We start from the raw sequence: 16,298 nt of genomic DNA, 5'->3' as shown, positions 1-16,298 counted from the left end.
CTTAACGATTTACGCGAACCCGTGCTTTGACGAAAAAACGTTTGGCCGATAAAACGACTGTTTCTCGAAGATATAAGGATTTGTCGATTCTGTGACTTTTCATTTTTCCGATAATCGCTACCCGCTTAAACGGAATCAAACGAAAGTATGCAGAAAGATCTGGGCTTTCAGCAACGTAGAATTATTAAATCATCAAATTACTAAAAGTATGTAGACCTAAGCTAACGAGTTGTTCGTAACTCCGAGGACAGCGCGAGTAACTCGATGCGCATGACGTTCGAATCCGATAAATCGTCGTTTCCTCCGGCGATGAAACATCGCGTTTCTCGTTAAACAGGTGGATACGTGGCGTCGCGTCGCTAGAAAGGGCTGCGGCTGTCAACTCGGCGGCGTGCTCGGGGCGTGTAAATATGCAAAGGACGCGACGTCGAAAGAGAAACGACGTGGCGGAAACGAAACGTTGAAGGGGAAACTGTGACGGGTAATTTTGTAAAAAGCACGGTATAAGCGGCTACAGTCTGTCTTTCCAACGAAAAAGTAACAACGATACTCACAATACGTGTCATTGGTGAGTCGATCGATGGTATCCTGTTTCAGCTTGCTGTTCTTCTTCCCCATGTTTCTCCACAGACTTCTTTTCTTTCGCGACGATCAACCTTGCTCGCGCTGTAGCTTTCTAATTTTCCTCTGTATTTTCCAACACCAAAACCGTCTCACCGCCCGTTTTGCATCTTTCGCGTTGTTCGAAGGTCAACCGGCCGAGTTTATTCCAAAATGATTTCAACGCGTCTATAGAAAGGAAAGAAAGCGCGAGAATGTCTGTCCCTTCGTCCACTTTCCTTTTTGCGGATCAGGCAACCAACGATCTCGTGGGAAATCCTCCACGTTGTCTCAAGGTCGCTTCGAGTTTGCCGGCTCGCGCTCGACCGTAAGATTTTTCTCTTTGAAAATGTAGCAGCTGATAGTCGCTCAGATTCACCACGGACGAGATTCTGTTTCGCGTTGAAAGACTCCTGGTTCCGGATTCACCTGATTTATATCCGGATCGCCGAAAGAACTCGCGCGTCACATCAGCTCCGGTAGATGTCTGGAAAAGTCGATTTCCGTTGGTAGCGTTGCAGACAACGGTTCGATGCGATATCGTTCTACATATTCGTTTTTCTTCCGCCGCGCCGCGCCGTCGCATCTCTTCGAAGCGAGCCGCGAATCGCCAGGGACTCATACGTTCGTCCTTGAAAAATTTACTTTGCGGACAAAACAGAACAGACCAGCAGAGAGCGAAATAGATTTCTGCTGCTTTCGCGTCGCGTCGGGACAACCGGCGCGTGGATTTTCTCTTCAGTTACGAGCTTTCGAGAATTTATATATCGATCGAAATGTTGGGAAATCCGCAAACTTGTTAACCTACTCGTTAGAGGAAATATCAGGTCGCGTTTCGAGGCTTTTTTTTCTCTCGCAGATCGTCGAAAATACGTACGTGACCCAGAAATGGCGAAGAGAAGAGAGCGATGAAAATAGGAAAATGGTTTTTAAACTGCTTGAACGAACTATAGTGAGAAGATCTTCGTTTAACGCTCCGATGAAATCACTGTGCTCGGTGCAAGTAGAAAGTACATGTTGAAAGTGGAATGATCTGAGCGGCTGTTTATAGCCGTAAGTCGTATGAAACGATAGGAAAAATAGCGAGAAACGATTGCGGTTGTTAAACGACGTTCACGGTGATTTGCGAATCGAACGAAACGATTAAATCGCACGACGATCGCTTAATGCGTTCGGTAGATCGTTGACCCGATCCCCGCATCGTTCCAAGATTCTACGCAGGAATTTTCCCTTTTTCCATTCGTTCGAGAAGCATCGAGTAAATGAATTTCGATTGAAGTTCATCGAATCGGCAAATGCGTTTCGTCGAGCGACGTAATTCCCAACTTGATGCGACAACAGCTCGCACACCGACCGTTGTTCTGCTACTCGCTTTCCGTTATTACGTTATCCTATCTGAGAATAATTGCTTCGTTGTTCGTTGCATTATTCACCAACGTTTCCTTAGGTAAAGGATAACAGACTCACGACGTTACGTAAGTTATAATCTCCGCATAATTTGCATGATTCGACTAACGACCGATCTATTTCCAGTCATCGATATCGCAATCTCAACGAAGAAGAAAAAGCGTTGCTCGACACAGAGGCAACGGTTGTTCGTGACCGCGGAACACGATGTTTCGCCGTATCGTGACAATTAGGCGCCACCGTGTCGATGTAACCGCTAGGAAACGTTTTCAGAAGCGAGCATGCTTGTTGCCACGCTTATCGAGTTCCGCGAGAAGGTTTAAAGTATAGCCGTGCCGCCTTCAATTATTCACCTCAACCTGCAGGGTCAACCGAGACCCGGCGACTACCCTTGGCCTTAACTCACACCGTCATGTGGTCGCGAACAACACTTGGAATGCGTGTTTTTCTCTCGTTTCCTACACTTCACTCGCTTATCGCGAAGCAACGGGAAATCGAAAGCATCGAGACGCCGATCTTCGTGTCGCGTCGCTCTATGCGAAGTCGTAACTTTCGATTTTATTAAAAAGTAAATGAGAAATCACAAAGATCGAAGTGTATTATTGAAGCAAACATTGGAGAGCAAAGGTAGACGTTGGATGAACGCGCCAGTCCAACGAAATAAACGAAGGCTTCGCGTATCACGAGCAAAGCCCATTCATATCGGAAAATGAATTTTCCTTTCGATGAAAGCGTAACGATACTCTTGCGAGGAAGAAATCCGATTATCGGACAACAGCGTGGCGTCTACGGTTCGTAGTTTATCGTCAAATTTGCGAATCTCTATCGAGCGCGCGACTAATTTCCTTAAGCGCGGACGAGATATCTCGCAGGCTGCTTCTCCGACGCGATATATTTTTGCAAAGAATCGATGGTAATACGATCGCCGACCAACTATTCGCCTGGAATTTAAACGGCAGAATTTTCTGGCCGCTGTGGATCGTAAAAGTTATATTTGCATACGAGTGGCATCCGGCGTGCAAAGGGTCGCACGGTTACGATGCAAAAAACCAGTCGCAGACGCGTTAGGAAAATTAAATTGGCCGAGGGGACGACTGATCGAAGAGAAGGAACGTGCGCGAAGAAAATGGAAAAAAAGATAAATTGATAAATTGGAACGATCCGGCACCGGGACTGCAGCGTTATCGAATCACCGTGTATTGCCAGAAGTAGCCGACGCGACGTTAGCTGCGCGCTCTCCACGCATTGTTTCGGCCACGTCGGACGACGTTATGCTGCGAGTTTCGCTAATATCGCCAACTAATTTTAATCGATGCGTAGCGAGTATCGCGTTTTCGCTAATGCGATGACGAGCAAAGAAGAGAAGAACGCGGTTCATCGCATTCGCTGTTGGTTACTGTCGGTACGCGGTCGAAAGCACAGCACGAAGAATCTGACACCACGAATCTTTCGTTTGCTAACAACTCGATTATTATTGTTGCACGATGATCGTTTACTAAACGAAAGACAAGGCCACGCGCGTGTAATCTAACGAAAAGAGTATTCTTGCGCCGTCGGTAGACGGCTTAACCTTGCGCCGATCACAACGATCTATCGAAAACGAGCTCCGTCGCGCACCATCGTCGCTGGGAACTGCGGTGCAAAACGCGAAATTACTATACGCATACTAGCGCATTTGCGATACCGACCGCGTTTCGCCATGGACGAGCGTGAGAAACTAAACGATCTGCCGTTTGAAGAAGTTCCGAAGAACAGACTGTGTCAGTCGGACAAGCTGTCGCAGAGAAGACAGAGACAAAAACGAAGGAGAGGCAATCGGAAGTTTCCTCAACGTTTTCCCGCAGAAAGACAGAGAGAGGGAAAGAGAGCGTAAAGAGGACGACGCGTATATGATCGAAATGGAAACTCGCGTGGAAGGACGAACAAGTGGCAAGTTAACGAAAAGGCTGGCAGCCGCACAGGTGCTGGCCGGTGAAGGAGGCGTTGCGGAGATTTAACTGGTCGCAGCACTGGGTCCGTTCCATTTCGCGTATCTGGTCTCTCGTGCAACGAATCGAGAAATCGATCGACGCGGTTGATCGTTGGTGGCACGAGCGGACCACGATTTCCCTGGCGATTCCACGTACGGCAGGCTCGTGGATGCACGCGAGGTTCGACGGAAGACTCCAAGTTAGCGGTTTTCATTCATGAATTCTCACCGCTGTGGTGAAACGATCGGTGGAAAAACGCGGACCAGTGACGTCATAGCGTCGCGGTGCCTGGCGTCAGACTGGCTCGCCGATGGCATTACGTACCAGTGCGTTGCTACTGATTCGCGCAAGCGCGAGCCACCGCTCAGACCGGAGAATTCTCCATGTTCCCCTCTTTCTTTCCTTCCGAGCTGCTCCGTTCGTTCCATCTCGTTTCATTTTCCATCTCGTTCCCCTCGCAACCCTTCGCGCTGCTCCCACTTCCTTCCACATCTCCTTCTCCAACTCCTCTCTTCCTCTCTTCCTCTCCTTCTCATCCCAGATATACCACCTTCACTCTTTGCTTTCATTTCTCTAGCCACGATAGAATATCGCGAGATCTGTTCACCTCTCTATATTCCTTCTCTTCTCTTCTGTCGCTGTATTTTCGTTTTCCTTTTCTCTCGGTCGAAATACCGTCGCCGTTTATCGCGCCATCGCAAAACACTTCGCTTCCTTATTTTCCCTCTAATCTACGATTTTCCACTGTCAAGTCCAGTCAAACGTTGCGTCTATCCGAATCCGCAGATATTTCATCTCGTCTTTCACCCTGCTTCTCTTTGTCTGATTTTGTCTTTCATTTATTCGGTTGGCAATTAAGAGATTGCGGGTTCTGTCATTAGGTGGTATTGACAAAATCCGCAATCGCTTAGTTGCCAACGCAATAATTCTAGCAAATGTATATTTATCGGAATCTTTATCGATACTCGTGTTGCTGGCTCGAGTATTTTTCCTTATCGGCGGAACGACGTTTCTATCGCGCTGCGAATGCACCGTCTATCTTGTTTCCTGTTTCGTAAACGGATAATCGAAGGTAGCGCGCGCGTTTCGCTGGTTTCTTTGAAACGAACCTTTGCCTGTAACCTTGTCGCGGGATAGTTAACGTGGTTTCCACATCTTGTGTGTACAGGAGGGAGAAAATTTGACGGCACATTTGGAATTCCTTGGTTGGTACACGAGAAACGGCATTGATAAAAATACCGCGTATTTCTGTCGGTGGCGACACCGAACGAATGATTTATTCGCACGGTGTGCTCACACCGAACTCGCGTTACCAGCCGAATTGATTTTTCCCATTTTACGTTCAATGGATTTTCGCTGTTCGCGTTCGGTTATTCTAACGACAGCAAATCTGTTTGCGTTAAAGCGGCAAGAATCGCTTTATCGCGGTGAAGGAAACGACGTCAACAGTTGCTAGAAAATCCGGCCCTGCTTTAACCATATGCAAATTATACTGAACGGTCGCGCAGCAAGGTGAAAGATTTTCAAGTCGATGAACGATCAAGTAGCGCGATCGATATCGCGTCAGACTCGGATTACCACGTGTGCCACTTTCGATACGCTTTTTATATTTTCTACGCTCTTCGCGCATTCGCGTTGCAGTGTCGCTCGACGCGAATGTACGCGTGACGATAAAAAAATAAATGAATTAATTAACACGTTGGTCGCGCAGCGTAATTCGGCTAAGTTTCCTGCGGGGGCCAAATCCGATCGTATTCCGGGGGATCTCATGGCAGATTTCCCAGATCTTTCATTTAGTCGAGAAGCGTACTTCTCGTGAGACGCACATCGGTGATTTTTTCATCCTCCAAATGTTCAGTAGACAGCGTGAAAATATATTTGAAAGTGAGGAGAGTAGTATAGAATAATGGAAAAACTGGTATCGACACAAGTGACCAGATGGTCTCATGTGCCACTACGATACGGAAAAGCATCAAGTGGTATCCGAAAATAGCACTACATTTCCTCTTAGGAACAACTATAGTAAATGCTCATATTGTGTACCAAACAGCCACAAGCAAAAAAATACAGATAAGAAAATTTCGGGAAATTCTCGTTTCCGAATGGTCCGATGTGTCGTCGGAAAATACTGTGCCCGACAACCATCGGAAGAAAACGAAGAAGGTGTCCCACCATTTGGAGATTCGTAAGAATCAGCAGGACAAGCCTGTAAGAAGGACGTGCATCCGATGTTACGAGAAGAAGAGTTAAACTGTCGCACGCGCAGAAGCGAGAAAAAACGTAAAAAAGACAGAAACATATTGTTCGAAGTGTTCAAAACCACCCCAAATGTGTTTGGAACGTTTTAACGAATACCATGCGGCATAGCATAATGTAATATTTTATTAATAAGAAGTATGGTAAAATGTGTTTTTGATATTTTTATGTATCCTATATTTAATTAATTCGAACAAGAAGAGCGTCACCCATATTTGGGGCCCAATCAAAAACTCTAAGATCCTTAATAAATGCACCTTGGTATGTTACCAGGGAAACAATACATCACGACCTTAGGATACCCACAGTCAAAGAAGAAATATCCAAGTGCAGAAACAGATATAATTTAAGAGTTAACAACCACCAAAATCCATTAGTTACCCAATTACTTGACCCAATTACGACGGATCAGATCCGCAGACTAAAAAGGAAATACCCCTTAGATTGAAGCATTAGATTCAACTAGAATCAAACATACTGTAAACTTTTATAATCCAAGTTACAGTATCACGCCAAAAAAATTTACTTAAAATTTTGTATGAGAATTGTAAATTGTAAATAATTTACTAAATAAAAAAAGCGAGGTATGACATAGTTGTATAGTTCTCCTTTAAAAGATAGTTAACCCAAATGGTACAGAGAGGTACATAGAAAAGTACGTAAGTTCAGTTTTGACTTGGACTTTGGACAAGTAAGCGCATTTGCTATTCTCTTGATCGTGTATTCGTTATTGAACCTAAGATTATTGTCATTCAAACGTACTATAAACTTTTATAATCCAAGTTGCATTACCACGCGAAAATAATTTACTTAAAATTCTCCATGAGAATTGACTGTAAATAGTCTACCAAATAAAAACAAAAAAAAATATTTGGGGCCCCACGGAAGCATACCCGTCACACAGATATGGGTGACATGGCGACCAACGTGTAAAGAATACAATCTATTCGGCGGTGTGCATAACGCAAGTACCAGGTACACAGATTCACGTCGAAATTTTCCTTTTGCATTGCTTCGTCTCCTTCCATCGCGCGTATTCCTCGTTTCTCGAAAGGATATCGGAAAGATATTGCGAACAAAAACATCGTGACGAGCAAAGTTTCTTGCGGTAAATAAGAACGACGATACTGTAGAACATACGGACATACAACAGGAGCACACGCGTTCCTCATGCACTTTCCCATGTTCGATGAATTAGTAACAAGGAATAATCGTCTGGTCCCTTGACGTTGCACGTATTCCATCGTACAAATTACGATGTCTGTCCAGTTGTCCGTAGTTTACCACGAAATCGCTACCTACGCTACCTATTGCTACGCATCGTTGCCGATGAGTCACATCGGCAACTTTTTCAACGGTTGATTGTGATTATGGAGTGCGTTCGACCCTCGCCAAATGGAAAAGGGAAACGTGCTTCATTCTTTATCGCCGCTGTAAATGCCTGAACTGGCACGCGAGCGCGATCGATTGCGACGAAAAATTCGATTTAGTTATTTATCAGTACTCGAACTCTTTGGTATAGAAAGATATAACGTGAGAGGGAAAAACGCGATATATTCGCGTGTGAAAAAGCCAGAACGATATAGTCTAGCGAGGATAAACTACGAATAAGTAATATCATGTACGTGATAAGAAGCGTTTCAAGGATTCCACAGATCGACCAAATGGAACAGAGTTAACGTGCTCGGAGATTCGATTAAAATATTCGGCGTGTCACGCGTTGCTATTCCAATTTCTATGTCGGAACTTGCAGAAAAATATCCATCTTGTAAATTCGACTGCGGATAAACCAGACGGTCTGGTCGATGTTGTGAGTAGGTAATTAGCCGCAAAAGGAAAAAGCAAGTGTACGGGGTAGGATAGAAGAGGCTAAAGGAAGAACACGGTCCGTGAAGTTGGATAGCGGCAATTGTGGTGCGCAGGATTTGCAAAAATACACGTGGCGATTGCATTTTCTTGCGGTAGCTCTGGCGTAACGTGGAAAGCTATTCGCACGCAATAAAATTCGCTGGCAAAGCAAAATTTTTTCACGCGATGCCTCTGTCGTTATCGACGTTATCGAGGAAATTACGAGCGAAGGAACACACAAGCTTTTCCGTTCTTCCCAGCAGACAGTTAGACGCGGTGTCCGCGGAAAATTACGTCTTTCGCCGTTGCACTTAAACTTGCGTTGCTCGTTGTGCTCGTAACCACCGCGTGCTTGTCTCAAGCACAGGCCGAGAGTCGTTGAAACGTTGTGCAAACGACGTCGACTCGCCAGCGACCATGTTCCACGGCTTTTCTAACGAGCTTTCAACGATATCTCCGATGGAAGACGTCGCGCATTCTCCGCTCAAATTCCAACGAGACTGTCGCCTAAAAAAAAACGTACTTTTCCCTGTGTTCCGATGGTTCTAATCGGACTCGGCTCGAGCTTTCTGCTGCAGCGTTTTTCCCCGAAAAGCTGAAGCGATCCCTACCTCTGGACTTTCGACGAACGTCTAAACGACTGAAAATCGAGCGGACAAGACTGCGATCCAGGATCGTAACAGGCGACCAATTTGGGCTCCATCCTCGCAAGTACGGAACACTGCTAACTCCGAGTACGTGCTTACACTCGAACGTTTCGCAGTTTAATCTTCCTCAACGAGTTGGGGATAGTAACGATCGTTATCCGTCGACGCGATCGAATCACGCGAGTCTTAAACGTTGCAAGTATCGTAAACGTTTGTTAACGGGAAACAGGCTTCAGTACGTTAGATATGAAGAACATGGGACGAACAGAGCAGACGGAGAACAAAGACAATAAAGTGAGATAAAGAAACTAATATTTGACGAAGCTAATTGTCTTACTACAATTAACAACCGCTAGCGATGGCTCGCTTCGAGCTGAAAAATATCAATTGCATTATCGAACATGTTGACCGATATACACATTCGGTTAATAGGATTAAATTTCCCCTAAGATGTACCGTATTGTTGCACAGAAACCACGAATGGGATCTACAGACTCTGCAAGGAGCATAGATTCTAAACGTTTCGATAATTCCCGCACAATTTATGGCATCGCTTAAGATACTACGAACAAAACAATGACACGCCACATGCGACGTCTTGTTCGTTCGTAGTATCTTAAGCGATGCCATATTTAAACTAAACTGTCGCGCAGAATGTAACGTAGGGACCCGATACTTCTTTATCCTTAACGTATGTACTTATTTACATATTTCTGTCGGAAAGGATTATCGGAGCCGGCGAGGCTCCGATGAACAAAGCCGACTGAAAACGATGTTAACGAGCACCGCGCGTTATTTCGTCGCTAATCTATTGGGATGAACGCGAATAAAACGAGACAATGGTATCGGAGTAATTAACGTTTACCGATAATCGACCGCACGCTTGTCGCATAGTCCCAAAAGCGTCAGTAGTGCGAGTAGTTAGCACGATAAATTAAAGAGGAGGAGCAACGAAGGGCGCAGTCAGTTCCATTCGTCATGTCCCGTTACGTCGAACACAGCATCGCTCGAGAATATCGGTAAAGCAACGCCAGAAGGTGCTTTCCACTTTTCGCTTTCCGCTGTTCGTTTTCCGCTCGCCGTTACGAGCTCAAATAAACGCTGGGAACTGACTTCGCGACTCAACGTTCGCAAAGTGAAATTGCATCCGACTGGATCGCCTTAAGATCATCGATTTCTTAATGGAACACTGATTCGTTTCAGACGACCGTGTCTTTCACGTTATTCGAAATGAGAGCGCGTGGCTCGTCATTGATCGGCTCAGCATGTTCCGCGACGCGAAAATCGAAACATTCGAAACTTTTAAATCTGCAACGATTTCATTCATCTGGAGCTCGCGCGCCGTTGAAACGATGACGATTCTCTCATCCGTCTCGTTGATTGCTGATACCATCCGCGATTTTTACGCAGCGAGACTGGCGGAATTGTAGGAAAGGCGAATGAGAAACGGCGAACGAGTATTCGTTGCTGGTCCCGTCGCCGGCCCGTTGCGCTTTCCTTGCGAGCGGCGACGACGAAGCCACCCTGTATCGACCCAGCAACGCCCACCCAAACAGTAACCCCCACCATAGATGACCCTGTCTACTATCGCTCGCTGCCATCTCGCGTCCTCCAAAAATTTCTCGACGCGGTGCACGATGTCCTGTCTTGCTCTCCACTCTCTTCTCTTTCTCTCGACTTCTTGGACCACCCAAATTTGATCGACTGCGGACGAAAGAGGCTTCGGACAGGATGCGTCCGTCTGTCCCACGTCGCAAACAACTCGAAAGGGACGGTTTGTTCGATGTGGACGTGGGACGTGACGCGTCGAGTATCGACTCCGCCGAGAAGTCGTCGAAACTCTGAATGACGAGTGCTTAGGAGACGAGCGAGTCAGGAGATTTACGCGGAAAACGCGACCGCGCGATTTCGTTTAAAACGAGATCCGCTTTCCGATCGGAATTTAGCGTCTGCGTATATTCTTCATACAGTTTCAACGAAATCCATTCTAAGGTCCATGATCATCCTAATAAGACGGATGGAAACGTGTCCTCTGTTTGGATGCTTTTTCTGTTGGTCGATTCAAAGGCGAAACAGCAAATAGAAGGTGGAAAATAGAAGAGTGGAATGGCTTGAATCAGCACGAAACGAATACCTGGCAAACAACAAGATGTATTATTTAGCTGCAAGTAATCGTTGCATCGCGACGAGGACGAGTCCACCGAACGAGTTTGGCGCTCTTCCGCGTCGCGTAGGTTGACGCGATGATATGGCACATTCTTAAGAACGCGTGATTTATTTTCTTAGTATATTCTCTGAGCCAATTCCAGTGGAATTATACAGATATTTTTATTTGCGGTCGTAGAATCCATTCGTGAATTCATCTTTTGCGATGCTTTCTGTAGCTTCGACTTCGGCAATACACAGGTTCCATGGTAACCAGCGTGTCCTCGACAGCCATGTTTGCAGCTTTGTACGCGTTTTTTCGTGTTTTTCTATGTTTCAAAAATGGCTGTTTTTAACTCTCTGCTCCTCTTCCGTCTCTTTCTTCTCTTCCACTAGCTTTTCAAGCGCTTTTGTCTTATACGATAACCGCAACGACATTTGTTTGCTGTTCGTTGAACGAGATGAGAAACGGACTAATGCTGCTTCTCTTTTTATTTTTTCTGTTTTTCTCCTGTAACGTCGACTGACTTTTATCGTTAATTATCTGCTGACTCGCTAAGCAAAGACGCGATATCTCGATCCTTGGTCACGCAACTTACCGACATTCGAAATTATCAAGAGAATTCATCAACGTGAAGCCTTCGTGCGCTCGACTTTACCCACGCGGCGCAGACAAATCCGAGTCATGTTCTCGATATAACAAAAGGCAGGAAGATTGTTAACACGTTAGTGTTAGGAAACGCGAGAACAGGGAAGACGAGTTTCAGTTAGCTTTCGAGGGAACTAAAGGTGGAACCAATTTAATTCGCGTTTAATTCGAGCTGTCGCTAAAATAGGGAGGATCGATCCCGCTCTTATTTTAAAATAAATCGGTGTTTTTGATATTTTCGGAACGTTCGCAAATATCTTTTATTAAATCCGTTCTCTTACATTTCGAATACATTTCCGTTCCATTCTTGACGCATCGCTTTGTGTTCAGAACTGTTCTATTGCGGAAGTATCGAGCTTGCTTGTCGTACTTCGCACGTACTCTTTTTACCATCGTATCGCGTATAGAAAACAAGATATAGAAGCGCAGAATCGTTTGCGCCTTCGTCGTAGAACGATCGGAACGAAATTTGATTTGAATCTCGACAAAATAGGTTTGCTTTCGCAACAGAGCGTAAGAAAGTCTCCTCGCAAATGCGGGAAAATCTCAGTGACAAAAAATGGCCGCCAAAATTTTGATCTATGAATCGGTAGCACGTGCATATATTAGGTTGGCAATTAAGTAATTGCGGATTTTGTCAATACCATCTAATGGCAAAATCCGCAATCACTTATTTGCCAACCCAATATAATTCGGGAAGGCAACGGTTGTAACCAACGTGATATCTCCGCTCCGTTTCGTTCCGTTTCGTTCCGCCTCGTTCTGTTTCGTTCCGTATCCTTTCGTTCCGCGTCGATATTAGCACGAGCCGATCTCGCTAGCGATTGACAAAATCGTGGAAATATCGGTCGGAACTGTAAATTTGTGGTTCGGTCGCCGAACCGATAACGGTGGAATGCATCACAGTGAAAAATCGGTGAATCTTCTCGTTGGAGAGCTTCGACGGGAGAAACGATAGCTCGATATCGCGTTGGTTCGAGTTCGTTCCGTAAGTGAAACGTGAGTCGCGATATACTAATATCTGCCGATGTATCCGATATCGCGTTACGATATTTAACAGCCGCGGGATGCTTGTTAAAGCACTACCGGAGGAAGTAGACTGATATACCGCGTCGGAGCTTTGCGGTTGGGAAAATTCGGTTTCGCGCGGTTTCTCTCCTTTCGGACGACTTTGGTGCGGGTAGGATAGGAAGATAGAGACTAAACGCCAGTAAACGCTGGCACGCGTTAAATGACCAGGAGTCGCAACAGCGGTTGTCGGTAGTGTGGTGGTGGTGGTGGTAGTAGTGGTAGTGGTGGTGGTGGTCGGTCTCGGTATGGAGGAACGTTTCATCGGAAGTCCTCGTCCCTCGTGGCTAGTTTTCCTCCAGGGCCACTGCAGAGTGCGGATCAAGGTGTTTCGGAAATCCTCCGAGAACATGCAGTAGATGTAGAAGGTAATCGAGTAATTGATTACCTCTAGCAAATTGGCCAGAGCGCGAAACACCTGGAAGACAGAATTGCCATAAAAATGGGGATCGGTTTCCGAGCGAGGTGAATGGAGCCGTGAACGGCTAGCGAGCGTAACCTGAAACAATTACCTGGTAAGGATAGTGACTGAGATTGCTCTCCCTCAATGTGACATTCAGAATTACCATAGGACTAACGCAGACCAGAAACAATATGCTGGTACTGCCTAAAAGAAGCACGAGTCTTCTCTCTTCCGCGAACGTTCTCGGATCTTCGTCGTTACTCGCTGTCCTGGACAGTGTCATTCGCCGACGACGTTCGCAGGATCGCCGATAGACTATCATTATTCGAAGATTGAAGCCAGCCAAAAGTATCGTCGGCGCTACTTTGAAAACGATCTCCAAAATTACCTTGTACACCTGCGCAGAAATGTCGATAGACAAAGTTAGAAAAGGTTACGATAGCGATGGCCAAATTGCGCGAGTGTTAAATACCTGATAAAACATCGAGTCGAGATACGATTGATTCTCCCTCTTTTGATAAATAACCGGACCATCCGGTGCTAGAAGACAAGTGGTAATTTCTTCGCGGAACACACTCGGAAGATAAACCAGAAACGTTGCAAGTGGAATGAGAACCACCGTTAAATGCGGAGGCCCACAGAGCGGACGAGTGTGCTGACCAGGCCGACAAACGCTAACGTAACGTTCCACCGTCAATGCTAGCAGCATCATCACTCCAACCCCTGGAAGAATGATCGATTCGTAACCGAGCATTTAGCGATAAGACTTTTTTCGTTTACCATCGAACGATATGTTGTCGGTAACTCGATCGATTTTTTTAAACACCAACGTGTTTCGTTTATAGGTATTACGTATATATCGTATTCGTTTAAGGATCTACTACGTGTACATCAAAAAGATTGGATCGCTGCAACGAAACATTTAAAACGTTGCAAGTTCTTACCTAAACAGCCATTCCCTAAGAAAAGTTCGAGATGAGTATGATAGAAAGCTTGCATCCAATTTCTCCATCGGCCTGTTTCTTTGTGAATAAGGACCCTGAGTGCGAAAGGGATACAGAACAAAATTGCGAGAAGCGCGGCTGCTGAATAACCTGCAACAAAAGGGTAACAACGTCTTTACAAAGCAAACAAGAACGATAGCCGAAAGTAAAGATAGACTATCATCTATGTGCGTTATTACTTCATACTCTGCGCATTCTACGCACGCACTGTGTCAGATAATCTATGAACATCGTCACAGCCAAGATACGCGATGAACTTATTACCCTACGGAACTTAGCGTCCGACGTTCTGAAATACCGATCGTTCAAAAACACCAAAGCTTTTCTTATGCCCTCTATGATTTAAAGCAGTGAACGAGGAATATACATGACATACATACATATGTAGGTACAGGTATCTACAACGTACATTTCCATACATACATTATTTGATTTAAGATATACACGCAATTGCAAATTACTTAAAAAGCACTGTGATAAAAAAGTATTATACATACACTATATATCGATCACTGTACCAGATATAAAAATAAGGATTATTCGCTAACAATAATTAACAGAATTGTTCTACTGACAATTATTATTTCTATCTAATTCGTTCAAAGGAAGTCAATGCACTTCAATCATTGTATATATCGCGTTTTAGAATCACTGTATATAGCATACGGCATGTTTGCTATGAAAATATTTGCTAGAACACTTGACTTCTCCGGGAAATCGCTTGTTCGCGTACGTCCTCGAGTCTTTCGTCGAGCAATAGAAAAATATTGAAACTTCCTATCTATCTAGCAATTTTCATATTTCATTTACCGAGAAAATTTCCACGACATACAGTATACAAATCTGAATGGAGCTGTAATCGTGTCGTTTCAGCCAATCAGTTTCGTTTGCACTTGTTAGACAAACCAGGGTGGTCGATTACGTTGAATCGCACGAAACGAACTTCGCCTTTGAAAATGAAAGAGAATTGCGTCATAAAAATCATGGTCATTCGAACATTTCGATTCGACAGATCTCGTCTGCGCTATCGTCCACAGGTTTGTCCAAGATCTCGTTTCTTTAATCGGCCGCGATTGATTCAATCGACTCGATTGAACGTCGAAAAATAGGATAACGGTGAGAAAGAGGAAAGTCAGATAAAAAGCGAAAGACAGGGAAGATTCCGAATTTCCATTGTCCGGTCTTCCGGACCATGTTTCCCGTAACAAAAAGCGAACTATAGGTGGTGGATAGAAAAAAGGGAAAATACATAGATCGCAAGAATGTTTCCTGGGATATATTGAGTTGCCAACCCAATATATCTAAGATACAAAAATATACGAAATACCCAAAGAAAATACTTGTTATAATATTTCTTACACAAAAAAGTATAAATCAAATTTTTGTCAAAACAGAATACACTTATATATTCTATATTGTTTTCTTTTGCTTGCGATTCTAATAATATATTCAAAATCCAACAGTTGATCTTACATCGCACTTTAGATATTTTAAGTGCACTTTTGCAAAACTAATGATTCTGACTTATATTCTTTCACCCGTTGACCATAAATTTAGTAGGTGAAATAAAGATCCCTATTTAAGTTTTACTTCTCTGGTTACATTTCTAAAAGAAACTCCATAAACATAATTTCCATAAACATCAATTAATATTTATTTATAGCATTATTTTTCTTTTGTCATAATAAAGACTATGCATAATCCGCGATTACACGTGCGTCCTATGATTAGCGTATGAGTAAATATGCTGTTCCAAAAATCACAAATTAATGATGTGTATATAAATCATTGAAAAATTTTGCTGAATTAATAAATTTTTAATATTTTGTCCATTAATCATACGAATAGAAAACACAATCATTACATTATTATTTAAAATAATTATACAATAAATTGCAAAAAGAAACAGCTTTAACGTTAAATTGATTTTCAACAAGAGAAATTCGAATAAAAGAAGTTATACCAAACCGTGAGTTTCGAGTGAGGTTATCTTGATAAACTTTATTCTATGACTATGGATGACAGCGTTGAGTAGCGTGAAGTGGTGTTGAACTATTATGCGCGTGATCACGACCGTTAGAAAATTGCGCCATTTTTTAGTTGTAACTAAGACCATTTTCTAACATTTTTTGGTATCATGGTGAAACATTCATGATATCCTGAGAGGTGGGACACGTGTGGTTTAGCGATAGTGTGAATTTTCCAAATGCACTACTGCCCTTGGACAAAACTCGTCATTACGCTTCATAGAAGTAAATAGCAAGAACTTCGCATACGAGGCAACATTTTCTACCGGGTTCT

At 44.1% G+C, this 16,298-nt stretch overlaps 2 protein-coding genes across 4 annotated transcripts in view; both read right to left on the bottom strand.

Annotated features, from left to right (window-relative positions):
* LOC132916234 (frequenin-2) overlaps positions 1-4,311 on the bottom strand; it is a 54,326-nt gene extending 50,015 nt beyond the window's left edge. Inside the window, exons 1-2 of one of the 2 annotated variants that reach the window (XM_060976049.1) lie at positions 4,206-4,311; positions 555-1,087 (exon numbers count right to left, since the gene is read on the bottom strand). In XM_060976049.1, coding sequence (XP_060832032.1) covers positions 555-618 — 64 coding nt within the window. In that variant the 5' untranslated portion in view covers positions 619-1,087; positions 4,206-4,311. Of the gene's footprint in view, positions 1-554; positions 1,088-1,477; positions 1,908-4,205 lie in introns of those variants that run through there. The other variant, XM_060976050.1, reaches the window with a different exon arrangement.
* Positions 4,312-11,676: 7,365 nt separating this feature from the next.
* The window catches only part of LOC132916787 (probable G-protein coupled receptor B0563.6), a 31,485-nt gene continuing 26,863 nt past the window's right edge, over positions 11,677-16,298 (bottom strand). For both annotated transcript variants that reach the window (XM_060977112.1, XM_060977111.1), the window contains 4 exons: positions 13,938-14,087; positions 13,466-13,716; positions 13,103-13,390; positions 11,677-13,008 (listed from right to left, as the gene is read on the bottom strand). In XM_060977112.1, the coding sequence (XP_060833095.1) occupies positions 12,340-13,008; positions 13,103-13,390; positions 13,466-13,716; positions 13,938-14,087 (1,358 nt within the window). In that variant the 3' untranslated portion in view covers positions 11,677-12,339. The remainder of the gene's footprint in view (positions 13,009-13,102; positions 13,391-13,465; positions 13,717-13,937; positions 14,088-16,298) is intronic.

The sequence above is a fragment of the Bombus pascuorum genome, chromosome 2 (genome assembly GCF_905332965.1).
Source record: "Bombus pascuorum chromosome 2, iyBomPasc1.1, whole genome shotgun sequence".
Classification (NCBI taxonomy): domain Eukaryota; kingdom Metazoa; phylum Arthropoda; class Insecta; order Hymenoptera; family Apidae; genus Bombus; species Bombus pascuorum.
This window is presented reverse-complemented; position numbering and strand designations above follow the sequence as displayed.